Source organism: Symphalangus syndactylus, chromosome 21 (assembly GCF_028878055.3).
Source record: "Symphalangus syndactylus isolate Jambi chromosome 21, NHGRI_mSymSyn1-v2.1_pri, whole genome shotgun sequence".
Taxonomy (NCBI): Eukaryota; Metazoa; Chordata; class Mammalia; order Primates; family Hylobatidae; genus Symphalangus; species Symphalangus syndactylus.
The window spans coordinates 45072704-45099487 of NC_072443.2; the positions used below are offsets into that span (position 1 = coordinate 45072704).

The window sequence follows — 26784 nt, forward strand, 5'->3', positions numbered from 1 at the left end:
TGATGCATGAACAAAATGAGAATATCAACAGAGTGAAATTATTAAAAAAGAAACAATTCTAGATCTGAAGTATATGATAATTGTTTTGAAAAATTCATTACAGAGTGTCAACAACAGACTTGGCCAAGCAGAAGAAAGAATCAGTGAACTTGAAAATAGGTCACTTGAAATTATTGAGTCAGAGGAACAAAAAGAAGAGGGCCTAGGAGCCTTACAAACACATTCAAGTGGACTGATGTACACATTATGGGAATTTAAGAAGGGGCGGGGAGAGAAAGAGAGAGAGGGAGAGAGAGAGAGAGAGAGAGACAGAGATAGAATAGAGAGAATGGAACAGAGAGCTTACTTGAAGAAATAATGGTCAAAAATTTCCCAAGTTGGAGGAAAGAAATGGAAATTCAAATTCAAGAAGCTTAAACAAGTCCAATAATATGAACCCAAAGAAGCTCATAAAGAGACACATTATAATCAAACTGTTGAAAATCAAAAACAAAAGGAAAATCTTGAAAGCATAAGAAGAAAAGTTCTTATCATATGCAAGGAAATCCCCATGAGATTGTCAGCAGGTTTTTTAGCAGAAGCACGGCAGACTAGAAGGCAGTGGGATAATATACTCAAAGTGCTGAAAGAAAAAACCCCCACCAACTTAGAATGCTATATTTAGCATAACCAACTTCAAAAATGAAGGAGCAATAAGACCTCCCTATATAAATAAAAACTGAAGGAATTCATCACAACTAGACATGTCTTACATGAATTGCTGAGAGTTCCTTCAGTTGAAACAAATACACTAGACAACACCACCGAAGCATACAAAAACTTAAAAGCTCTCTGGTAAAGTTAAATTTATAGACAAATATAGAATATTATAAGATTGTAAAGGTGGTGGATAAATCACTTTGATTTCTGGCATATAATTTAAACAATAACAACATAAAAATTACTATAATACTATGATAATAGATGCAAAATATAAAAATATGTAATTTGTGACATCAATAACATGAAGAGAGGGTGAATGTAAAGGAGTAGATTTTTTTGTATGTAGTTAAAGTTGTTATGGTTTAAAATAGATTGGTATAACTAGAAGATATTTTATGTAATCCTGATGATAAACACAAAGAAAATGCCTATAGAAGATGCACAAAAGAAAATGAAAAAGAATAAAAGTATGTCACTAAAAAAAGATAAACAAAACCCAAAGGAAGCCAGCAAGAGAAGAAAAGAAAGTCAAAATAACCACATAACATATAGAAAATAATAAAATGGCATTAGTAAGTTCTTCTGTACCAATAATTATGTTAAATGTAAATTGCTTAAACTCCCTAATCAAAAGACATAGAATGGCTTGATTGAAAAAAGTAGAACTATATGCTGCCTCCAAGAAACTCACTTTAGATTTAAGGACACACATAGGTTGAAAGTGAAAGGATAGAAAAAGATGTACCATGCAAATTGTAACCGAAAGAAACGAGATGGACACATTTATATTGGACTTTAAGTCAATAACTCACAAGGGACAAAGAAAGACATTACATAATAATAAAAGAGTCAATCCAACAGAAAGATATAAAAAGTACAAATACATACGAACGTAACAACAGAGCATCAACATATATGAAGCAAACATTGACAAAATGGAAGAAACAAACAGAATAACACAATAATAGTAGTATATTTCAATGTCGCACTTTCAATAATGAATAGATCAACTAGACGAAAGATCAAGAAGGAAACAGGGTATTTGAAAAACACTATAGAACAATTGGGCCTAACAGATATACAAAACACTACACCTAGCAACAGGAGAAAAATATTCTCCTTAAGCACACATGGACCTTGTTCCAGGATAAGTAATATGTTAGGCCAGGGGTCCACAACCCCTGGTCTGCAGACCAGTACCAGTCCATGGCCTGTTAGGAACCAGGCCACACAGCAGGAGGTAAGTGGCAGGCAAGTGAGCATTACCACCTGAGCTCTGCCTCCTGTTAGATCAGGGACAGCATTGGATTCTTATAGGAGTACGAACCCTATTGTGAACTGCACATGCAAGAGATCTAGGTTGCACACTTCTTATGAGAATCTAACTAATGCCTGATGATCTGAGGTGGAACAGTTTCATCTCAAATCCATCTCTCACCACCCCCATCTGTGGAAAAGTTGTTTTCCACGAAACTAGTCCCTGGTGCCAAAAAGATTGGGGACTGCTCTGTTAGACCACACATCTGTAGATGCAGGTTATTAGTAATGTTAGTTCTTTGTTGAGTGGTTTCAATACGATTATATTCTGTACATTACATCTATGTTATATACATTGTTATTTTTATATCAAGTATTACATGATGAAAAATAAAATAGAATTAAATTTTGTTAGGGTATATAGAGTCTCAGACCAACATCCTACAGACTTTTTAGTAACAAAATTTAAAAATATATTTATAATTAGAGTAAACATACAAAGTCATTCGTAGCATCTTTATTTGTAACAGCCAAAAACTGAAAACAACCCAAATGTTCATCATTTGGTGAAGGGGTAAATAGAGTATATCCATACAATGGAATATTATTTAGCAACAAAAAGGAACAAATTATTAATACATGTAAGAAAGATTATCCTCAAAAACATTATGCTAAGTGCATAATGCAGACACAAAATGCAGTAAATATTATGTGGGTTCCACTTATATAAAAATTCTAAGAAAAAAAGAATCTATATAAGCAGAAAGTAGATCATTGGGGATCTACTGGGGATGGGAAAGAGTGTTGCATATTGCCATGAGGTTACTTCTTGGGGTAATGGAAATGTTCTAAAACTGGATGATGATGTCAATGTGACAACTGTGTAAATTTACTAAAAATTATCAAACTGTACACTCACAGTGGGTGAATTTTATAGTTATGTAAATTACATCTGAATAAAGCTATTAAAGTAGAGTAAGCCACTCAGTGACTAACTCCCTCTCAAAATAAAAAATCAGTTGACCGTATACATATGGTTCTATTTCTGGACTCTCTGCTATGTTTCACTGATGTGTGTGTCTGTTTTTCACCAGTAGCACAAAAACTTTATTGGACCTTTAGGGTGAGACTTAAACCTTATGTAGTTTGAGTTATCCAATTTTGTTTTTATTTTTCAAAATTGTTTTGACTAATCTAGTTTCTTTTCTTTTGAAAAAATAATTTCAGCTTTTATTTTAGATTCAGGGGTACATGTGTAGGATTGTTACATGGGTATATTAGACGCAGGTAGTAAGCATAATACCGAATAGGTAGTTTTCAATCCAAATCCCTCTCCTTCCCTCCCCAGTCTAGTAATCTGCAGTGTCTATTGTTTCTGTGTTTATTTCCATGTGTACTTAATGTTTAGCTCCCAGTTATATGTGAGAACAAGTGGTATTTAGTTTTCTGTTCCTGTTCTGGCTTACTTAGGATTATAGCTTCCAGCTCCATCCATGTTGCTGTAAAGGACATGATTTCACTCTTTTTTATGGCTGTGTAATATTCCATGGTATATATGTACCATATTTTCTTTATCCAATCCACTGCTGTTGGGTACCTAGGTTGATTCCACGTGCCATTGTAAATAGCATGGCAATGAACATATGAGTGCATGTGCCTTTTAGGTATAATGATTTATATTGCTTTGGTTATATACCCAGTAATGGGATTGCTGGGTCAAATGGTAGCTCTGTTTTAAGTCCTTTGAGAAATCTCCCAACTGCTTTCTAATTTCAGTAGCGGCTTAACTAATTTACATTCCCACCAACAATGTTTAAGCATTCTCTTTTCTATGCCATTTGGCAAGCATCTGTTACTATTTAACTTTTTAATAATAGCCATTCTGACTGTTGTATGATGGTATCCTATTGTGTTTTGATTTTCTTTTTTTTTTCCTTTTTTTTTTTCTTTGAGACAGACTCTTGCTCTGTTGGCCTGGCCAGAGTGCAGTGGCACAATCTCCGCTCACTGCAATCTCTGTCTCCCGAGCTCAAGCAATTCTCCTGCCTCAGCCTCCCCAGTAGCTGGGATTATAGGCATGTGCCACCACGCCTGGCTAATTTTTGTACTTTTAGTAGAGACAGGGTTTCACCATTTTGGCCAGGCTGGTCTAGAACTCCTGACCTCAGGTAATCTGCTGGCCTCGGCCTCCCAAAGTGTTGGGATTACAGGCATGAGCCACCATGCCTGGCCATGTTTTGATTTTCATTTCTCTGATGATTAGTGATGATGGCATTTTTTCATGTTTGTTGGCTGCTTATAAGACTTCTTTTGAGAAGCGTCTGTTCATGTCTTTTGCCCACTTTTTAATGGGATTATCTGTTTTTTGCTTTTTGGTTTGTTAAGTTCCTCATGGATTCTGGGTATTAGACCTTTGTCAGATGTATAGTTTGTAAATATTTTCTCCCATTGTGTAGGTTGTCTGTTTAGTCTGTTGATAGTTTCTTTTGCTGTGCAGAAGCTCTTGAGTTTAATTAGTTCTTACACGTCAATTTTTGGTTTTGCCACAGTCATTTTTGGGGGCTTGGCCATAAATTCTTTGCCAAGGCTGATATCAAGAAGGGTATTTCTTAGGTTTTCTTCTAGGATTTTAGTAGTTTGAGATATTACATTTAAATCTTTAATCCATTTTGAGTTAATTTTTGTATATGGTGAAAGGTAAGGGTCTAGTTTTCACTCTTTTGCATATGGCTAGCCAGTTATCCCAGCACCCCTTATTGAATATGGAGTTCTTTCCCCATTGTTGGTTTTTGTCAGCCTTGTCAAAGTTCACATGGTTGTAGGTGTGAGGCTTTATTTCTGAGTTTTCTCTTCTGTTCCATTGGTCTATGTGTCTGTTTTTGTACCAGTACCATGCTGTTTTGGTTACTGTAGCCTTATACTGTAGTTTGAAGTTGAGTAGTGTGATTCCTCCTGCTTTGTTTTTTTTGTTTAGCTATTCAGGTTCTTTTTCAGTTTCATATGAATTTTTGAATAGTTTTTTTTCTACTTCTGTGAGGAATGATATTGGTAGTTTGATAGGAATAGTGATGAATCTGCACATTGCTTTGGGCAGTATGACCATCAGTTTGTTTATTTCTACAAAAAATTATTTTACCATATTTTAATTGTGATTACACTGAATTTATATGCCATTTAGGGGAACAGCATCTAATAAGTCATACAATTATCAATAATATATATCTCCTTTTATTAATGCCTTATTTTTTGGTCAACATCTTATAATTTTCAGCATACAGATCTGACACAAATTGTGTTAGATTTTATCTATTTCTTGGTTTTGGTACTGTTGTAAGTGGTACTATTTTGTTATTTCCAAATATCTATTGCTATTCAATGGAAATGCAATTGATTTTTGTGTATTGATATTGTGTCTTACAATTGTGCTAATCATTTATGAGTTCCAGTATCCTTTTTATAGAATCTCTGAGATTTTCTACATAGCCATATAATCTGCAAATACAAACAATTTTATTTCTTCCCTTTTAGTCTGTTTGCCTTTTATTTCTTTTTCTTCCCTATCTCTGTGCTTAACACCTCCAATAAGATGTTGAATACGAATGATGAGAGTGAACTTTTTTTTGCTTTGCTCCTGATCTTAGGGGAAAACATTCAGTCTTTCATTATTATGTATGTTAGCAGATATTGGTAGGTTGTTCCTACACACCCTTTATCTGGTTATAGAAATTTCCTGTGTTCCTAGTTTATTGAAAGTTTTTTTAGGAATGGATGATAAATCATGTCAAATGCTTTTTCTGCATTTATTGAGATGATCATATGGATTTCCTTTTGTAATCTGTCAATATGGTGAATTTTAATATGGTAGTTGATTTTTTAAGTGTTTGTCTTACATTCCTAAGAAAACCCACTTAGTCATTATGTACTATCCTTTCTATATATTACTTGATTTGCATTGCCAATATTTTGTTGACAATTTTTATGCCTATTCTCATAAGGAATATCGGTTTGTAATTTTCTTTTCTTGTAATGTTTTTATGTGGTTTTGGTGTCAGGGTAATGCTGACTTCATCAAAAGTGTTGAGAAGTATTATATTTTCTTCTATTTTCTTGAAAGTTTTTATAGAAGTGACATTTGATTATTACCAAATAATGATGCAACTCTAGATATATTTGGTGATTTGCTTTTATATTTTGAAACTTAACTTTAATTTTACTATGATATTCAATTCATATTTATATTAATATCAAAATTATCTATCCTTTTATTGAATATAAATAATTTTACATGAAAATATGTTGTTCACTTTCCACAGGCCATTTTTGATTGTTCTCCATTACATATATAACCTTTTTACAGTAAAGTCTAAGGAATTAGTGTTCTTTTTCGAATCTTTAGATTTTAGTATATTAAGAAATGAGCCATTGTTTTAAGCTTAGAAATGGTTTAGCATACATTAGTTTTCATTAAAGTGGTATTTTTGAATCAAAATTGTATCAACAGTAACTCAAGTTTCTGTACATTTGGAGTGATTATGATTTTTATTTAGTATACTTTAATTAATGCTAATTTATTTCTCATCTAGTCATGCAGATGGATCAATAAAATTTTGGGATGCTTCTGCAAGTAAGTTTCAAGTTTCTGTACAACAGAAACAAATTGGTTAATATTTACTTAAAGCCAGCTACCACTTTTTAGTTTAGGCAATTAAAATTTCAGATATATTTTTAGCATACATATGTGGCTGTGTTACAAAAATCCATTACCTACATTGTTAGATCAGTTGAAAGTATTATCTCTGCTTTACTTCTCTTCTATAATATAAGGTAAACAAGACTAAGTCACTCTTTGTCAGCAACCCGTTATATCTACAAGAGGCATGATACATCAGAAAAAGTACCAAACTTTGTCAAATTAACTCTGTTCAAGGAATTTCCTTCACCCCCTACCTGTGTGGTCTTCGCCAAGTGCTTATATCCCTCTAGTCTTCACTTTTTTTCCCGACCCATCTACCACATCCTGCGAAGATCAAATGATTTGATAACTGTAAGAACTCTTTTTAAATTCTTGAGAATTATGTAACTTAAAGAATAAGATGCTCACTGTTGAAGGAATGCAAAGATACTTAAGACTTCATTATACTCATATATACCCTTCGAAAAATTGTAGTCTTTAGAAAAGATAAAGAAATGCACATATATAACTATAGGGAAAACAATATAAGAACTCTAAATGCAGTACTCCAGATCTATTTGCTATCAGAAATGGAAGAGTCTTATTGAGACCTGGTAGATCCAGGAAAGGTATTTTGATGGAGTTAACATTTAGTGTGAGTTTTGGAAGTTGGTTAACTTTTGACAGGAATAAGAGTGAAGAACAAGTTAACAGTGACTCTAAGTTTCTGAAGATGAGTAACCAGGAAGATGTAGGTCACTCTTTTGGAAATAAGGAATATAAGAGAGCTTTGAATTTTTTAGTAAAACCATAAAATTCAACTAAAAATATCCAGTAGGTAAGGAGAACAGTCAGAAATGGAAACCAATGAAGAAGCAGCATAAAAGTGATGTTTGAAGCTGTAGAAATGAATAGCTTCTGAGGAAGACTGCAATAAACACACAAGCAGAGGAAGAAGGTTGAATATTGATGATACTCTTAGCCCACAAGGTAGAGTCCCTTGAGCAAGCAAACCAACTATCAGCAAGAGAAAAGGATTAAAAGTTCTAAACCCATGCATTCTGAAGTCCCCTTCTGACTTCACATAATAAAAAGCAAGTGCCTAAAGAGAAACTCCAAAGGGCAACAGACTTTCTGTTGATGAATCTTCTCACGCAAACCTGAGTTTGTTCCTGGAACAAAATTCATTGCATAGTGATGCCATTGCTCCTTCCTTCCCACCACCTCAAAGTCACTTTTTGGCTTTTAAAATGTGGAGGGCCAGGCACGGTGGCTCACATCTGTAATCCTAGCACTGTGGGAGGCCTAGACAGGCGGATTGCCTGAGCTCAGGAGTTCGAAATCAGCCTGGGCAACATGGTGAAACTCCGTCTCTACTAAAAATATATATATATAAATTAGCCAGGTGCGGCAGCGTGCGCCTGTGGTCCCAGCTACTCAGGAGGCTGAGGCAGGAGAATTGCTGGAACCTGGGAGGCAGAGGTTGCAGTGAGCCGAGATCACACCACTGCACTCCAGCCTGGGTGACAGAGCAAGATTCCGTCTCCAAAAAAATAATAATAAATAAAATAAATAAATAAATAAAATAAAATGTAGAGGACACTTTAACACTTTAATTATTAGAGTGAATAACACCCTTAAGCATGCATAATAGTATTTTGAGAAGTTAATTTTTAAATAAATATTTTATCACATTTAGAATATAAATTGCAAATGATTGCAGCATGTTTAATATTTTCACTGTAATCAAGGTCATATCTCCAACTTAATGGATGTCTTAAAAAATTACTTAGTTTGCTAACTTTGTGAAACACTGTCTAATACAGAAAGCGAAATGAATTTTAATAACTGAGTTTATATTATTATGTATCTTAGTTTTCTATGGCTGAGTAATAAATTACCACAATTTAACAACTTAAAACAATACCCATTTATCATCTCACTGTTTCTGTGTGTTAGGAATTTGATTATACCTTCTCTGGGTCCTTTGCTCAGGGTCTCACAAGACTGTAATCAAGGTGTTGGCTGGGGCTGAGATTTCATGAGACTGAAGGTTCTCTTCCAAGCTTACGTAATCGTTGGCAGACTTCATTTTCTTGCACATTCAGAGCTCATGGTAGCTTGCTGCTTCAAAGCTAGCAAGAGTGTCTCTTTACCTTCAGGGAGGGCCTCAGTCCCTCTTTTAAGGGGCCATCTGATTAGATTTGGCTTGTTAAGAATAAGCTCTTTGTTGATTAACTCAAAGTCAACTAATTAGGGACCTTAATGATGTCTGCAATATGATTTTACTGTTGTCATGTAACATAAATAATCATAGGAATGATACCCTATCTGACCTCAGAAGCCAGGCTGTAGCACCCAATACAATCCTTTGCCCATTTTTTTTTTAAATCTACTTTAGCTTGACATAATTTCAAGCTTATAAAAAAATTGCAAAAAAAAAAAAAAGTACTATGAAATGTTTTATACCGCTCAACCAGATTCTCCAAATATTCCTTTCCTCTCCCTGGCTCTCTCTTTTACTCTTTATCTCTTCCTTCCATACATTTTTGTCTCACACACGTACATATATACATATAGCTTTTTTTCTTACCTATTTGAGAGTAAGTTGGAGACACATTACATACCCCTAAATACTTCAGTGTGTATTTCCTACAAACATTCGCTTACATAACCAGACTTCAGTCATCAAAACCAGTAGATTAACACTGACACAACACTATTATCTAATCTCCGGATTTTATTCAGCTTTTGCAAATTTTTATATATATATGTATATATATGTGTATATATATGTATATATGTATAAATATGTATATATATGTATATATGTATGTGTATATATATGTATATATATGTGTGTGTGTGTGTATATATATATATATATATATACACACACACACACATATATTTGTTTTTGACGGAGTCTCGCTCTGTCGCCCAGGCTGGGGTGCAGTGGCGCAATCTCGGTTCACTGCAAGCTCCACTTCCTGGGTTCACTCCATTCTCCTGCCTCAGCCTCTGGAGTAGAGTAGCTGGGACCACAGGCGCCCGCCACCACGCCCCGCTAATTTTTTTTTTTTTTTTTTTTTGTATTTTTGTATTTTTAGTAGAGACGGGGTTTCACCACGTTAGCCAGGATGGTCTTGATCTCCTGATCTGGTGATCCGCCCGCCTCGGCCTCCCAAAGTGCTGGGATTACAGGCGTGAGACGCTGCTCTCGGCCGCAAATTAATATTCTTTACGACAAAAAAATCCAGGATTATTTTTGCATTTAGTCATTGTATCTTCCGAGTTTTAAGAAATCTGGAAAAGTTCCTGAGTCTTCATTTCATGACATTGACATTTTTGAGGAGTTCAGGCCAGTTATTTTATAGAATCTCTTTCAGTCTGGTTTTGACTAATGTTTCTCATTATTAGATTCAGGTGATGCACTTTTCACGGGACTCATATTTAAAACTTTACTCAAGGATTCTTTGTAGAATCATAGTTCTTTTATAGAGTTATTATCATCATGGTCTCCAATGGAAAAATATTCCCCCAAATATTCTTAAAAACAGTTCACAAACACAATGTATGAGATTATATCTGACCCTTTCTTGACACAGAGCCACTCAGAAAAGATCCCTTCTCAAATAGTTACAGATTCTTGGACTCCCAATATTGCTAACTGGTAAATTACAATGTTTCTTATCTCAAGGAGTGTCTAAAAATTTGTTGAGAGGAGTAAACTCTCTAGGAATACCATCACCCTCTCATCTAACAATCAAAGGGGAAAACTGAGATAAAGAATTGAGGAGTCTCCGCTAGGGAAGAGTTATTTTCAGTATTCCCATTTTAGACTTTCTATGCCCCAATATTTTTATCAATAAATAATGATAAAAATACTTCCTTCATGAGACTTTTCTGAGAATGACACAAGAAAGCAACTATGTATTCCTTGGTATGTACTATATATTCAAGGAATGTTTATTTTTTCCCTGTAGTCTCCCTGTAGCTGCTGTACTGATATGAAAGCATGGCATTGAATGCTTACTAGTTAAAATGTAATTCACTTTATCTACTTAGTTTTACTTCTGTGGTTTAACAAATATATTGTAAAAGCTTTAATAACATCTAAGAATTAAGTTTAAATTAGAAGATAACTGTGCTTTGATGTCTTATAGTAACTCTGCAGATGCTGTACAAGCTAAAAACTTCAAAAGTGTTTGAAAAACAGAAGGTAGGAGAAGGAAAACAAACATGTGAAATTGTAGAGGAAGATCCATTTGCCATTCAGATGATTTACTGGTGTCCAGAGAGCAGAATATTCTGTGTGTCAGGAGTCTCTGCATATGTCATAATTTATAAATTCAGCAGACATGAAATTACAACAGAAATAGTGGTAAGTTATTTAAAATTTAACTTTCACTTTCACAGTTATTAAAAGAAAGCTATTATCATAGATTTGACTACTACTTGGTATGGTTTCCATGAAGTGTGCAGTATGTGGCCAGTAATACAATTCATAGGATTTTAAATTATTATTGTTACTTACTATAACATATTAATAAATGGTTTGGCCTAAAAGGCCAAAACAATTCTCTATCAAAACTTGGTATTTTTTTCAATGTCAAAACAAGCTTAGTATTTTAAGTTAATCTTGTTACAAATTAAACATGTCACAATTTTCTCATTTTTCTCTTTGATGTTATGTGAGTTGCATCTACCTGGACAAAATAAGTCAACTCTACAACATGATGTTTTGAAATATGTATATATTGTGGAATATACACCTATATATTCTTCTGTTTATACTAATAAAATGTATAGGTTTTATACATATAGTTATTGATTTATTTTTGTATAAAAATCAAATTAATGCAGGCTTTGTTCTATACTTTTATTAATTTTTAAGTTTATCTGATTTATATTTTCTCATCAACTGTTTGCCATAAATGATTATTTCTCAGCTACAATAAGGTTATTTTTAATGATTTTCTATGTAGCAACATTTTTATGGGGTGGATCTAATTATGGGGTGACCTTACCTAATCTTAATTTTTAAATCAATGAAATACTCTACTTATTCAAAAGAATAATGATTTTATGGGATAAATTAATTCTAAATGAAGCCACCTATAAACAATTGTCCTTCTCTACCTTGCCCCTTTTACCAGAATATAAAGATTATTTACTGTAGGCCTGTGTATAAGTGTTTTTACCTCAACAGCTAAAATTAATATCACCCTTTTATTGTATAGTAGCTAAAAGCTAAGGCTTTGGAGTCAGATCAACCTAGGTTTTAATTCTGGCTTTCCCATTAAATATCTATGTGACTCTGAACAAGTCATAAGTCAGTAGTAGAATGTAGCTATGATTCATCTTCCTCACATGTACAATTCCCTGTGTAAATAAAATGGGAAAATGGAAAATAAAAATAAACTTGAAATACAAATACCAATTTCATAGTGTTCTTGTGATAATTATATAAAGACATTATAATAGTGTCGTTACTGTAGTAAGCACTCAATAATTGGTAACTGTATTGTCACCACCAGAGGTTTTCTGTAGTTTTAAAATAATTATGACAATAATTTTGGTGATATTCCCATAATGACATTTTTGTAAGTAATTGTTTTCAGTCTTAAAAATGCTCATTTTTACATTATAAGGCAAATATGTGTTATAAAATCAGTTCTAATTAAATCATTTAATGCATTTTATGCATTCATAAAGTAGTTTTAAAACTTTTTTAGTTTAATAAAAAAGTTTTAGTTTTTAGGTCACCTTTTTATTCCTATGTAAATTATTATATGCTTTTTATCAAGTAATTCTGATCATCTAATTAAATTAAACAAAAGCCAAGGTAATGAAACAAACAACCAAAAATATGGAATTTCTTTTGGAAAATTTTTAGTGAATTAATGCAAAGTTAAAATGCAATGAAAGTTTTTTATACTAAAAGGCTTCAAACAAGTAATTTTTTTCATACACAAACATACACACTACACACACATACACGTTTGTGTGTGTATATGAAAAAAGTTTAATTTCTTTCTTTGGAATAACCATAATCAACTTCTCCTTTTATTTTATCATATATCAAATTGTAATTTCTACTATATCTTAAAGTATATGTATTATATAAAAACTTTATCTTCACTGAGGTATTTTTCTTTAATTCTGAAGTTTAAAAATTTACATTTTTTGTGATTGCCATTGAATATTCCATATAATTAACTATTTGATTTAGTATGAGATACTTCTCAACTTTCCTATAAATAGTATTCAACTTATTAATTTGAAAAAAACTGTGTGAATGATTCCTAAAAAGTTATCAGGTATTTTAATGTGATTATTTATTATGACTTAGATTAAATTAAAACAGTGATTATTAGTGTGACTTAAATTAAATTTAAACTTGGTTTTTTTAAGTCATTAGAGGTACGACTTCAGTATGATGTTGAAGATATTATCACCCCTGAACCAGAAACAAGTCCTCCATTTCCAGATCTCTCAGCCCAGCTTCCTTCTTCAAGGAGTCTTTCTGGGAGCACTACCACTGTTGCTAGTGAAGGAGTAACAAAGGACAGTATCCCATGCCTCAAGTAAGAGTTTCTACCAAATTTTAAAACAATTTTAGATATTAATCATATGTCTTTGAAACTGTGACAAATAAAATTAATTTTCTCTAATTAAGAAGTTGTTGTCAAGTGATCTACAATTCTTCAGGGGTTACTCTGGTCTTTTCTTTGAACATCTGTGAAGAAGGCATAATATTTTCTTTTTATTTATTTATTTATTTATTTATTTTTATTTATTTATTTTTTTTTATTATACTTTAGGGTTTTAGGGTACATGTGCACAATGTGCAGGTTTGTTACATATGTATCCATGTGCCATGTTGATTTCCTGCACCCATTAACTCGTCATTTAGCATTAGGTGTATCTCCTAATGCTGTCCCTCCCCCCTCCCCCAACCCCACAACAGTCCCCGGAGTGTGATGTTCCCCTTCCTGTGTCCATGAGTTCTCATTGTTCAATTCCTACCTATGAGTGAGAACATGCGGTGTTTGGTTTTTTGTCCTTGCGATAGTTTACTGAGAATGATGTTTTCCAGTTTCATCCATGTCCCTACAAAGGACACGAACTCATCATTTTTTATGGCTGCATAGTATTCCATGGTGTATATGTGCCACATTTTCTTAATCCAGTCTATCATTGTTGGACATTTGGGTTGGTTCCAAGTCTTTGCTATTGTGAATAGTGCCGCAATAAACATACGTGTGCATGTGTCTTTATAGCAGCATGATTTATAGTCCTTTGGGTATATACCCAGTAATGGGATGGCTGGGTCAACTGGTATTTCTAGTTCGAGATCCCTGAGGAATCACCACACTGACTTCCACAATGGTTGAACTAGTTTACAGTCCCACCAACAGTGTAAAAGTGTTCCTATTTCTCCACATCCTCTCCAGCACCTGTTGTTTCCTGATTTTTTAATGATGGCCATTCTAACTGGTGTGAGATGGTATCTCACTGTGGTTTTGATTTGCATTTCTCTGATGGAAGGCATAATATTTTCATCCTTCATTCACTTATTTATATATTTCCTGCCAAGAAGGACTCTAAAGAAAACATGGCTTTCATAGAATAAGAAGTTTGGCAGGGCAGAAACTTGGCGACTTGCTTGATACTTTCCAATTGAAAAAGTATGCTTATGGGATGTGATGGCTCACACCTGTATTCCCAACACTTTGGGAGGCTGAGGTGGGAGGAAAGCTTGAGACTAGGAGTTTGAGACCAGCCTGGGCAACATAGCAAGACCTTGTATCTACAAAAAATTTAAAAATTAGCTGAGTGTGATGGTACACACCTGTAGTCCTAGCTACTAGGGAGGCTGAGGCAGGAGAATCACTTTAGCCCAGGAGTTTAAGGTTGCAGTGAGCTATGGTCTTGCCACTGCACTCCAGCCTGGGTGACAGTAAGACCCTGCCTCCAAAAAAAAAATAATGATAATTTTTTAAAAAGTATGTTTATGTAATTTCTTTAGCTTTCTTGGAATCAAAAAGAAAACCAAGTTTACTATCTACTACAGGAGTTCTATATTAGAAAAAAGGATTTCTCTCATGATTGCTAGTATATTGCATAATCTTTCTTTTTTAAAACTGTTATTTATTAATAAGCTAAACAAAGATTTGCATCATGTTCAATAAAACCTAAAGTTAACAAAGCCCACAGTAATATTTTATTGTTTTTATGATTTTTAGTAATAGAGTATAAATTACTGCTTACCGCTTCTATACCATCAAATCACATATTTCTAGTGTTAGCTGGCTGGAGAATTAAGCCTAAGCAGGGAATTTCTTTGAGCTGCATATCTACATTTGCCACTCAAAAAACTTTAGACAGCTAGTTTTTTCATTTGTTACAAATATGCTTATGGAAAATTTAGAAATAAGATTTTAGGAGCAAAATTCATACAATTAGCAGATGCTATACTTTTGTAATCGATTGTCCTGTCAGAACTTTTCTTTTGAAGTACATAAAAAGAAGGAAATATGAGCAAATATTACTGGGAGGAAAATCTACAAAGAGGAAACATCATCATAAAATTTTAGCTAGTGGATATATTTTTTGAAAGTAGCATCGTGTTTGATAATTGGTTTGTTGGGAAGTATGAGAGAAGAGTATTAGTCAGCTTTAAAGGAAAATAGGAATTCAGATGCTAGATATGTTGAACTCTTACACTGGAGGGTAGGTTAATGGTCATTTGTTTTATTGTTATGCTTTATAACTGATATATATGTAACATATATTACATTAGAAAAATAATTACATAATAAAAATAACTTAAAATAATATTCTCAAAAGAAAAAATTGAAATGATAAAGGCCAGTTGAAGTTGTGGACCTAACTGACTGAAAATCCACATAAAGAAATAACTAAGTAATCATAACGGACTCGGCACATTTTGAGAAAGCTAGAAGGCACTATCCATTGGCATGCTGCCTGCAATGCCTGGTGTTGTATATTTCTGTAGCATGATTCTATGTAAATTCTCAAGATAGGTTTAAACATGTTTATTTAAACTGTATATAATAGGATTGTTTTTGTTCTTAAAGTGTTAAGACACGGCCAGTGCGAATGCCTCCAGGATATCAAGCAGAACTTGTTATTCAATTGGTGTGGGTAGATGGTGAACCTCCACAACAGATTACTAGTCTTGCTGTAAGCTCAGCATATGGAATGTAAGTAATTAAACTTTTTTCTGATATGTATTATTTAGCTAATATGTTTGATTTTTTAGATGTTCCTTGCTTAAGTCCTAAAAATGAAAAGAAGCCCTCACCTGGATTTTTATTAGATTAAACAATATATAAGAAAAATAATTTAAATTTACATTATGGTTTTTTGTTCTTTCTTGAAGTCAAACCTGTGATAGTGTTCCCAATTTTGATGTTAGTAGGAGACTGTTAGGATTTTATTACACTTATACTGTGTTGTTTGTTTTTATATTCTGTCTTTTTTTCTCTTTATATTTCATTTTGGATATTTTCTTTTGACTTACCCTTTAGAGTTCACTAACTCCCTCTTCAACTGTGTCTAATCTGATGGTTAGATCCACCCGTGGAGTTCAATTTCAGCTATTTTATTTTTCAGTTCTAGATCTTACATTTGATTATTTTAAAACATCCTGTTCTCTTCCTAAATTATCACTCTTTTCTTTATTTCTTTGAACATATTGAATGTATGACTTTAAAAATGTGTTACTTTAAATATGTGTGATACTTCCATATTTGGTATCTAGTCTATTACATTTCTTAGTTTTGAGTCACATTATATTGTGTTCATGTATGCCAGTTTGTATGGTTTTTTTCTTAGTTGTTTCTGTTTTTTTTTTTTTTAATTGAGAAATGAACATTATAATTTGGGGTTCTAGATGATACTTTCCTCCAGAAAGTACCTACATTTCCTCTGGCAGTCTAGGTTAAAAAACTATTGAAGGGTCAGAACAACATAATTCAAGCAGACATCAGGTCTTTGAAAGTTGGATTTTATTCCCATTAAAGCCTAATTTAATTTCAGTTCATCCTTGTTTATAGGTTGTAGCCCTCCATAGAGGTTGTGTCAAACTATACTCCCACCAGCAATGTTTAGAATGTCTACTTTCCTACAACCTTTCTAACTACAATGCATAATCAAACTTTCCATCCTGGTCAGTTTGTTAAGTAAAGAGTAGTATGTTATTATAATATCAGTAAAATTTTCTTATATCTTAAGTGAAATTGAACATCTTTTCCTGTTTTGTGACATTCTGTTTCTATTCTTTGTCCATTTGTCTGTAAAGTTGTTGGCCTTCATAGAGATTTGTGAAAACTGTTTGCATATTAGGGAAGTTAGCTTTCTCTATAGTGTAATTTGCAATGATCTTCCCTGCTTTTGTTTGCTTTATGATTCTGTTTAAGAAGCTTTCTACTTTAAAGAATTTTTTGCAATTCTGTTTTTTGTTATCTTTTATGGCTCTGAATTTGTGTCTTATTTAAAAAGTCCTTCCTCACTTCAAGATAGTAATAAAAATGTAATAAAAACAAAAAAATTATGTTCTAATATGCTTTTTGTTTCTTTTATATGTTTAAAGCTTTAATCTATCTGGAATTTTTTTAAGTATAAGATATGAAATAAGTATTAAACTATATTTTTTCCTGATGACTAAGAATTGTGCCAATACCATTTCCTGAATACTTCATCTTTCTACGCTTATTTGGAATCAACTATCAAATAATACATTACCTTATATATTTCACTTTTATTTCTGTACTTCCTAAGCTGAGTCTTATAAGCTCCAAGAGAATGCCTTGAGATAAAAAAGTCTTATCTTTGAGTACCTGGAGTTTTCTTCAGGGGGATGTGGAGGATATATGTGAACATAGAGTATTGGGTGCTTGCTTCTTTACTAGAATATTATTTGATGGGAAAGCTGGCAACAACAGTTGATGGATGATGGGAGAGGAGGAATGGACTGTGGGACAGCCTATTGTTTCATTATTTGATATGGTAAGAATATATGATTATTCTCTAGCCCAAGTAATTACCGTGAAAGATGGTTGAGCTCAAGCCATCTTCTGAGTTCCCTTCTCTAGAGATTGACCTGTAAAGACAAAGGGACTTCAGAATTCAGAGACCATAAAGATGTGTCACCCGGTTCAGAAGCTGAAGGTTGTTAGAATAGGTCAGATACAAAACACATTTCCCGAAGGACGCGGCAGCGTCTCAGGCGGGCGGGAGGTGCACCAGCGGCGGCGGCGGCGGTGGTAAATCCTCCGGGCCGCTCACAGCACTGTGGAGCCGCGTCCCCAGCCCGGCCTCGGACCGCGGCACCCCTCCTGGACCTCGCGGCACCCCTCCTGGCCCTCGCGGCTTCTAGCCCGCCCGCCCCTCCCCCGCGCGTCGGCCCTGCCGAGCCGGCCGGCCGGCCTGGCTCCCCTCCCCGGCCCCGACGGGCCGGCGGACTGCCCTGAAGAGGCGGGGAGGTGAGGGCTGGGTCGGCTGGCGGGCGGGCGAGGATGCCGAACTTCTGCGCTGCACCCAACTGCACGCGGAAGAGCACGCAGTCCAACTTGGCCTTCTTCAGGTTCCCGCGGGACCCTGCCGGATGCCAGAAGTGGGTGGAGAACTGTAGGAGAGCCGACTTAGAAGATAAAACACCTGATCAGCTAAATAAACATTATCGATTATGTGCCAAACATTTTGAGACCTCTATGATCTGTAGAACTATACATTTTGCAGAGGCATCAGAAAACTAAAGAATGATTGCGTTATTTTATTTCTCGAAATTAATTGAAGCAGATACTTGTGAAGTCACTGGGAGAGTCCTTATAGGACAGTTCTTCGAGATAATGCAATACCAACAATATTTGATCTTACCAGTCATTTGAACAACCCACATAGTAGACACAGAAAACGAATAAAAGAACTGAGTGAAGACGAAATCAGGACACTGAAACAAAAAAAAAATTGATGAAACTTCTGAGCAGGAATAAAAACATAAAGAAACGAACAATAGCAATGCTCAGAACCCCAGCGAAGAAGAGGGTGAAGGGCAAGATGAGGACATTTTACCTCTAACCCTTGAAGAGAAGGAAAACAAAGAATACCTAAAATCTCTATTTGAAATCTTGATTCTGATGGGAAAGCAAAATGTACCTCTGGATGGACATGAGGCTGATGAAATCCCAGAAGGTCTCTTTACTCCAGATAACTTTCAGGCACTGCTGGAGTGTCGGATAAATTGTGGTGAAGAGGTTCTGAGAAAGCGGTTTGAGACAACAGCAGTTAACACGTTGTTTTGTTCAAAAACACAGCAGAGGCAGATGCTAGAGATCTGTGAGAGCTGTATTCAGAAACTCTCAGGGAAGTGAGAGACTCACACTTCTTTTCCATTATCACTGACGATGTAGTGGACATAGCAGGGGAAGAGCACCTACCTGTGTTGGTGAGGTTTGTTGATGAATCTCATAACCTAAGAGAGGAATTCATAGGCTTCGTGCCTTATGAAGCCAATGCAGAAATTTTGGCTGTAAAATTTCACACTATGATAACTGAGAAGTGGGGATTAAATATGGAGTATTGTCGTGGCCAGGCTTACACTGTCTCTAGTGGATTTTCTTCCAAAATGAAAGTTGTTGCTTCTACACTTTTAGAGAAATACCCCCAAGCTATCTACACACTCTGCTCTTCCTGTGCCTTAAATATATGGTTGGCAAAATCAGTACCTGTTATGGGAGTATCTGTTGCATTAGGAACAATTGAGGAAGTTTGTTCTTTTTTCCATCGATCGCCACAACCGCTTTTAGAACTTGACAACGTAATTTCTGTTCTTTTTCAGAACAGTAAAGAAAGGGGTAAAGAACTGAAGGAAATCTGCCATTCTCAGTGGACAGGCAGGCATGATGCTTTTGAAATTTTGGTGGAACTCCTGCAAGCACTTGTTTTATGTTTAGATGGTATAAATAGTGACACAAATATTAGATGGAATAACTGTGTAGCTGGCTGAGCATTTGTACTCTGCAGTGCAGTAACAGATTTTGATTTCATTGTTACTATTGTTGTTCTTAAAAATGTCCTATCTTTTACAAGAGCCTTTGGGAAAAACCTCCAGGGGCAAACCTCTGATGTCTTCTTTGCAGCCGGTAGCTTGACTGCAGTACTGCATTCACTCAACGAAGTGATGGAAAATATTGAAGTTTATCATGAATTTTGGTTTGAGGAAGCCACAAATTTGGCAACCAAACTTGATATTCAAATGAAACTCCCTGGGAAATTCCACAGAGCTCACCTGGGTAACTTGGAATCTCAGCTAACCTCTGAGAGTTACTATAAAGAAACCCTAAGGGTCCCAACAGTGGAGCACATTATTCAGGAACTTAAAGATATATTCTCAGAACAGCACCTCAAAGCTCTTAAATGCTTATCTCTGGTACCCTCAGTCATGGGACAACTCAAATTCAATACGTTGGAGGGACACCATGCTGACATGTATAGAAGTGACTTGCCCAATCCTGACACGCTGTCAGCTGAGCTTCATTGTTGGAGAATCAAATGGAAACAGGGGGAAAGATACAGAGCTTCCGTCCACCATCTATGAAGCCCTTCACCTGCCTGACATCAAGTTTTTTTCTAATGTGTGTGCATTGCTGAAGGTCCTGTGTATTCTTCCTGTGATGAAGGTTGAGAATGAGCGGTATGAAAATGGACAAAAGCATCTTAAAGCATATTTGGGGAACACTTTGACAGACCAAAGGTCAAGTAACTTGGCTTTGCTTAACATAAATTTTGATATAAAACACGACCTGGATTTAATGGTGGACACATATATTAAACTCTATACAAGTAAGTCAGAGCTTCCTACAGATAATTCCAAAACCGTGGAAAATACCTAAGAGACTTTTAAAAATAGGCTTTCTTATATTTGATAATTGGAAGAAAAGCCGTAAGGTGTATGTAGGCCACTTAATAACTAAATATCTTTGCCTATAGGACTCCATTGAATACACTAGCCATTGATAATCTACCTGTTTAAATGGCACGTGTTTGAACTCTCATGCTTTGAAGACCTACCTGTTCTTCCAGAAGAGAACGTTGAAAGTGCCGTGTTTCCTTTTGCGTGATCTCTGTTGACGGCACTCTGGAATTGTTTCAGTTAAGTCATTTTAGACATAGCATTTATTATCACTGTGGATCTCTACTTGTTGGGTGTTATGAATTCTTTGAAGAAATATATTTTGAAGAGGTGTGGGAGGAAGGAATACATTTTATAAAATGTTATAGTGAAGCCCCCAATTGACCTTTGACTAATAGGAGTTTTAAGTATGTTAAAAATCTATACTGGACAGTTACAAGAAATTACCGGAGAAAAGCTTGTGAGCTCACCAAACACGGATTTCAGTGTAGATTTTGTCTTTCTCGAACTTAAAGGAACAAATGACAAAGTTTGAATGGAAAAACCTGCTGTTGTTCCACATCTCGTTCCTGTTTACATTCCTTTGTGGAGCCTACATCTTCCTAAGCTTTTTAGCAGGTATATGTTGAACACTTCTGTTTCATGGTTGAGACAGAATCAGAGGCCATGGATACTGACAACTGATTTGTCTGGTTTTTTTTTTTTTCTGTCTTTTTCCATGACTCTTACCTACTGCCTCATCTTGATTTATAAGCAAAACCTGGAAAACCTACAAAATAAGTGTTGTGGTTTATCTAGAAAAATATGGAAAATATTGCTGTTATTTTTGGTGAAGAAAATCAATTTTGTATAGTTTATTTCAATCTAAATAAAATGTGGATTTTGTTTAAAAAAAAACACATTTTCCTTATAAGGGAACTGTGGAGGTGAAAGTTATTACAGAGCTTCTGAATAACTGACACTTGTATGAAAATGACAGCTTGGACATCTATCTCATAGAGAGCCTCCACTGCAAAAATCCTAGCTCATGTGGCTACTAGAGCAAATTCCACCAAGTTTTAAAGAAATAAATTGTATGAGTATTACTTTAAATGTTCCTGAGAATTATTAAAGATGAAATCATGTTCATCTCATTTTATGGCCAACATAACTCGATGCAAAAACTTGAAAAGGGTATTACAAAAAGAGAAAGTTGTAAGTCTATATCATTTATGAACATGGATTTAAAATCCCAATCAAAATACAGACAAATCTAGCAATTAAAAAAGATAACATATCATAACCAAGTTTGGTTTACGCCAGGAATTCAAAGTTTTTAAACATTTTAAATGGATCAGTGTAATTCATCACATTAGCAAATAAACTAGAAAAACCATATGATGGTCTGGTCAGGAATGCAAAAGACAAAAACATCTGATAAAATTAAGTATCCATTTATGACTTTAAAAGAAACTAATAGCTAAAATGGAAGGAATTTTTCTTAATCTGATACATTTTAGCAAATATGCTCTATGGTGAAATGTTAGAGGCTTTGTCTTTGAGGAAAAAATAAGAGAAGTTTCTTAGTCCATTTGGGCTGCTTAACAAAATATCTTACAAATGGGTAATTTGTAACAACCAAGATTTATTGCTCACAGTTCTGGAGGCTGGAAAGTCCAAAATGAGGGTCTCAGGAGATTCAGTGTCTGGCTCTCTGCTTTGCTGTCTCCTTCAAAGATAGCACCTTCTAGCTTTGTTTGCGCTTGGCAGAAGGAGTGAACAAACTCCCTCAGACTTCTTTTATGAGAAAATGAATTCCATTCATAATGGCAGAGTCCTCCCAAAGACCCAGTCACCTTCCCTAAGCCCCAACTCTTAATACCATCACCTTGAGGATTAGATGGTCTGAATTTGGGGAAACACAAAAATTCAGACCATAACATTGTGACCTTGCATCCCAAAATTTATGTCCTTCTCGTATGCAAAATACATTCGATTCTAATAGCTCCCAAAGTCTCAAAACATTTTAGCATTAACTCAAAAGTTTAACATTCAAAGTCTCATCAAAATATCATCTGGGCTGGATGTAGTGGCTTACGCCTATAATCCCAGCACTTTGGGAGGCCAGGGCAGGTGGATCACCTGAGGTCAGGAGTTTGAGACCAGCCTGGCAAACATGGTGAAACCCCATCTCTACTAACATGGTAAAAATTAGCTGTGCGTGGTGGCACATGCCTGTAATCCCAGCGACTATGGATACTGAGAATCGCTTGAATCCAGGAGGCAGAGGTTGCAGTGAGTTGAGATTGCACCATTGCACTCCAGCCTGGGTGACAGAATGAAACTCTATCTCAAAAAAAAAAAGTCACCTGAATCATATATGGGTGAGATTCAAGGTATGATTCATTCTGAGGCAGATTGTTCTCCAACTGTTACCTTATGAAATCAAACAAGTTATATGTTTCCAAAATACAATGGTGGGATCAGTGCAAGGTAAACATACCCATTCTAAAAGGAAGAATTAGGAAAAAAGAAAGGGATAATAGCTCCAAAGTAAGTCCCATAAAACTCCCATCTCCCTGGGACGGAGCACCTGGGGGAAGGGGTGGCTGTGGCCTCAGCTTCAGCAGACTTAAATGTTCCTGCCTGCTGGCTCTGAAGAGAGAAGTGGATCTCCCAGCACAGCGCTTGAGCTCTGCTAAGGGACAGACTGCCTCCTCAAGTGGATCCTTGACCCACGTGCCTCGTGACTGGGAGACACTAGCCAGCATGGGTCGACAGACACCTCATACAGGAGAGCTCCGGCTGGCGTCTGGAGGGTGTCCCTCTGGGACAAATCTTCCAAGAAAGGAACAGGCAGCAATCTTTGCTGTTCTGCAGCCTCCACTAGTGATACCCAGGCAAGCAGGGTCTGGAGTGGACCCCCTAGCAAACTCCAGCAGACCTGCAGCAGAGGGACCTGACTATTAAAAGGAAAACTAACAAACAGAAAATAGCATCAACATCAACATCAACATCAACAAAAAGGACATTCACACAAAAACCCCATCCGAAGGTCACCAACATCAAAGACCAAAGGTAGATAAATCCATGAACATGAGGAAAAACCAGCGCAAAACGACGAAAATTCCAAAAACAAGAAAGCCTCTTCTCTAAATCATCACAATTCCTCACCAGCAAGGGAAGAAAGCTGAATGGAGAATGAGTTTAATGAATTGGCAGAAGTAGGCTTCAGAAGGCAGGTAATAACAAACTCTTCTGAGCTAAAGGTGCATGTTCTAACCCAATGCAAGGAAGCTAAGAACCTTGAAAAAAGGTTAAAGGAACTGCTAAGTAGAATAACCAGTTTAGAGAAGAAGATAAATGACCTGATGGAGCTGAAAAACACAGCAATTGAAGCATACACAAGTGTAAATAGCCAAATCGATCAAGCAGAAGAAAGGATATCAGAGATTGAAGATCGACTTAATGAAATAAAGCATGAAGAAAGGATTAGAGCAAAAAGAATGAAAAGGAATGAACAAAGCCTCCAAGAAATATGGGACTATGTGAAAAGACCAAACCTACGTTTGATTGGTGTACCTGAACGTGACAGGGAGAAGGGAACCAAGCTGGAAAACACTCTTGAGGATATTATCCAGGAGAACTTCTCCAACCTAGCAAGACAGGCAACAGTCAAGTTCAGGAAATACAGAGAATATCACAAAGATACTCCTCGAAAGAGCAACCACAAGACACATACTCATCAGATTCACCAAGGTCGAAATGAAGGAAAACATGTTAAGGGCAGCCAGAGAGAAAGGTCGGGTTACCCACAAGGGAAAGCCCATCAGACTAACAGAGGATCTCTCTGCAGAAACCTTACAAGCCAGAAGAGAGTAGGGACCAATATTCAACACTCTTAAAGAAAAGAATTTTCAACTCAGAATTTCATATCCAGCCAAACTAAGCTTCATAAGCAAAGGAGAGGTAAAATCCTTTACAGACAAGCAAATGCTGAGAGATTTTGTCCCCACCAGGCCTGCCTTACAAGAGCTCCTGAGGAAAGCTGAGGCAGATTCTCCTCCAACTGTGAGCTTATGAAATCAAACAAGTTATATGTTTCCAAAATACAATGGTGACATCAGCACAAAGTAAACATACCCATTCTAAAGGAAGAATTAAGAAAAAAGAAAGAAGAAATAACTCCAAAGTAAGTCCCATAAAACTCCCATGGAGTTTTGGAAAGAAAAAACTGGTACTAGCCACTGCAAAAACATACCAAATTGTAAAGACCATCCACACTAAGAAGAAACTGCATCAACTAACAGGCAAAATAACCAGCTAGCATCATAATGACAGAATCAAATTTACACATAACAATATCAACCGTAAATGTAAATGGGCTAAATGCCCCAATTAGAAGACACAGACTGGCAAATTGGATAAAAAGTCAAGACCCATTGGTGTGCTATATTCAGGAGACCCATCATATGTGCAAAGACACACATAGGCTCAAAATAAAGGGATGGAGGAATGTTTACCAAGCTAATGGAAAGCACAAAAAAAAAAAAAAAAAAAAAGGATTGCAATCCTAGTCTCTGATAAAACAGACTTTAAACAACCAAAGATCAAAAAAGACAAACAAGGGCATTATGTAATAGTAAAGGGATCAATGTAGCAAGAAGAGCTAACTATATATATGCACCCAATACAGAAGCACCCAGATTCATAAAGCAAGTTCTTAGAGACAGACAAAGAAACTTAGACTCCCACACAATAATAGGGAGACTTTTACACCCCACTGTCAATATTAGACAGATCAACGAGACATAAAATTAATAAGGATATTCTGGACTTCAGCTCTGGAACAAGTGGACCTAATAAACATCTACAGAACTCTCCACCCCACATCAATGAATATACATTCTTCTCAGCACCACAATGCACTTATTCTAAAATTGACCACATAATTGGAAGTAAAACACTCCTCAGCAAATGCAAAAGAACAGAAATCATAATAAACCGTCTCTCAGACCACAGTGCAATCAAATTACAACTCAGGATTGAGAAAGTCACTCAAAACAGCACAACTACATGGAAACTGAACAACCTTTTCCTAAATGACTACTGGGTAAGTAATGAAATTAACGCAGAAATAAATAAGTTCTCTGAAACCAATGAGAACAGACACAATGTACCAGAATCTCTGGGACACAGCTAAAGCAGTGTTTAGAGGGACATTTACAGCACTAAATACCTACAAGAGAAAGCAGGAAAGATCTAAAATTGACACCCTAATAATAAAAAGAGCTAGAGACGCAAGAGCAAAAATATTCAAAAGCTAGCAGAAGAAAAGAAGTAATTAAAATCAGAGCAGAACTGAAGGTGATAGAGACATGAAAGACCCTTGGGAAAATCAATGAATCCAGGAGCTGATTTTTTGAAAAGATTAACAAAATAGACCACTAGCCGGACTAATAAAGAAGAAAAGATAGAAGAATCAAACAGATACAATAAAAAATGATAAAGGGGATATCACCACTAATCTCACAGAAATACAAACTACCATCAGAGAATACTACGCAAATAAACTAGAAAATCTAGAAGAAATGGATAAATTCCTGGACTCATATACCCTCACAAGACTAAACCAAGAAAAAGTTGAATCCCTGAACAGACCAATAACGAGTTCTAAAATAGCCTACCAACCAAAAACTGTCCAGGAGCAGATGGATTCACAGCCGAGTTCTACCAGAGGTACAAAGAGAAGCTGGTACCATTTCTTCTGAAACTATTCAAAACAATAGAAAAAGAGGGACTCCTCCCTAACTCATTTTATGTGGCCAGCATCACCCTGATACCAAAACCTGGCAGAGACACAACAAAAAAAGAAAATGTCAGGCCAATATCCCTGATGAACATCGATGCGAAAATCCTCAATAAAATACTGGCAAACTGAATCCAGCAGCACATCAAAAAACTTATCCACCACGATCAAGTTGGCTTCATACCTGGGATGCAAGGTTGCTTCAACATATGCAAATCAATAAACGTAATCCGTCACATAAACAGAACCAATGACAACCACTTGATTATCTCAATAGATGTAGAAAAGACCTTTGATAAAATTCCTTCAGGCTAAAAACTCTCACTAAACTAGGTAGTGATGAAATGTGTCTCAAAATAATAAGAGCTATTTATGACAAACCCACAGCCAGTATCATACTCAATAGGCAAAAGCTGGAAG

General features: G+C 35.6%; 2 protein-coding genes across 11 annotated transcripts in view; both read left to right on the plus strand.

Annotated features, from left to right (window-relative positions):
• Window positions 1-26784, plus strand: part of STXBP5L (syntaxin binding protein 5L) — a 493876-nt gene that overhangs the window by 309377 nt on the left and 157715 nt on the right. For all 10 annotated transcript variants that reach the window (XM_055260425.2, XM_055260427.2, XM_063630147.1 and 7 more), the window contains 4 exons: window positions 6543-6583; window positions 10798-11015; window positions 13049-13221; window positions 15739-15864. In XM_055260425.2, the coding sequence (XP_055116400.2) occupies window positions 6543-6583; window positions 10798-11015; window positions 13049-13221; window positions 15739-15864 (558 nt within the window). The remainder of the gene's footprint in view (window positions 1-6542; window positions 6584-10797; window positions 11016-13048; window positions 13222-15738; window positions 15865-26784) is intronic.
• On the plus strand, window positions 15874-20647 carry LOC129471612 (52 kDa repressor of the inhibitor of the protein kinase-like). The gene is given in 5 exon segments (XM_063630151.1): window positions 15874-18399; window positions 18486-18623; window positions 18625-19012; window positions 19015-20221; window positions 20223-20647. Coding segments are annotated over 5 exon segments (2286 nt in total). The 5' UTR covers window positions 15874-18180; the 3' UTR covers window positions 20557-20647.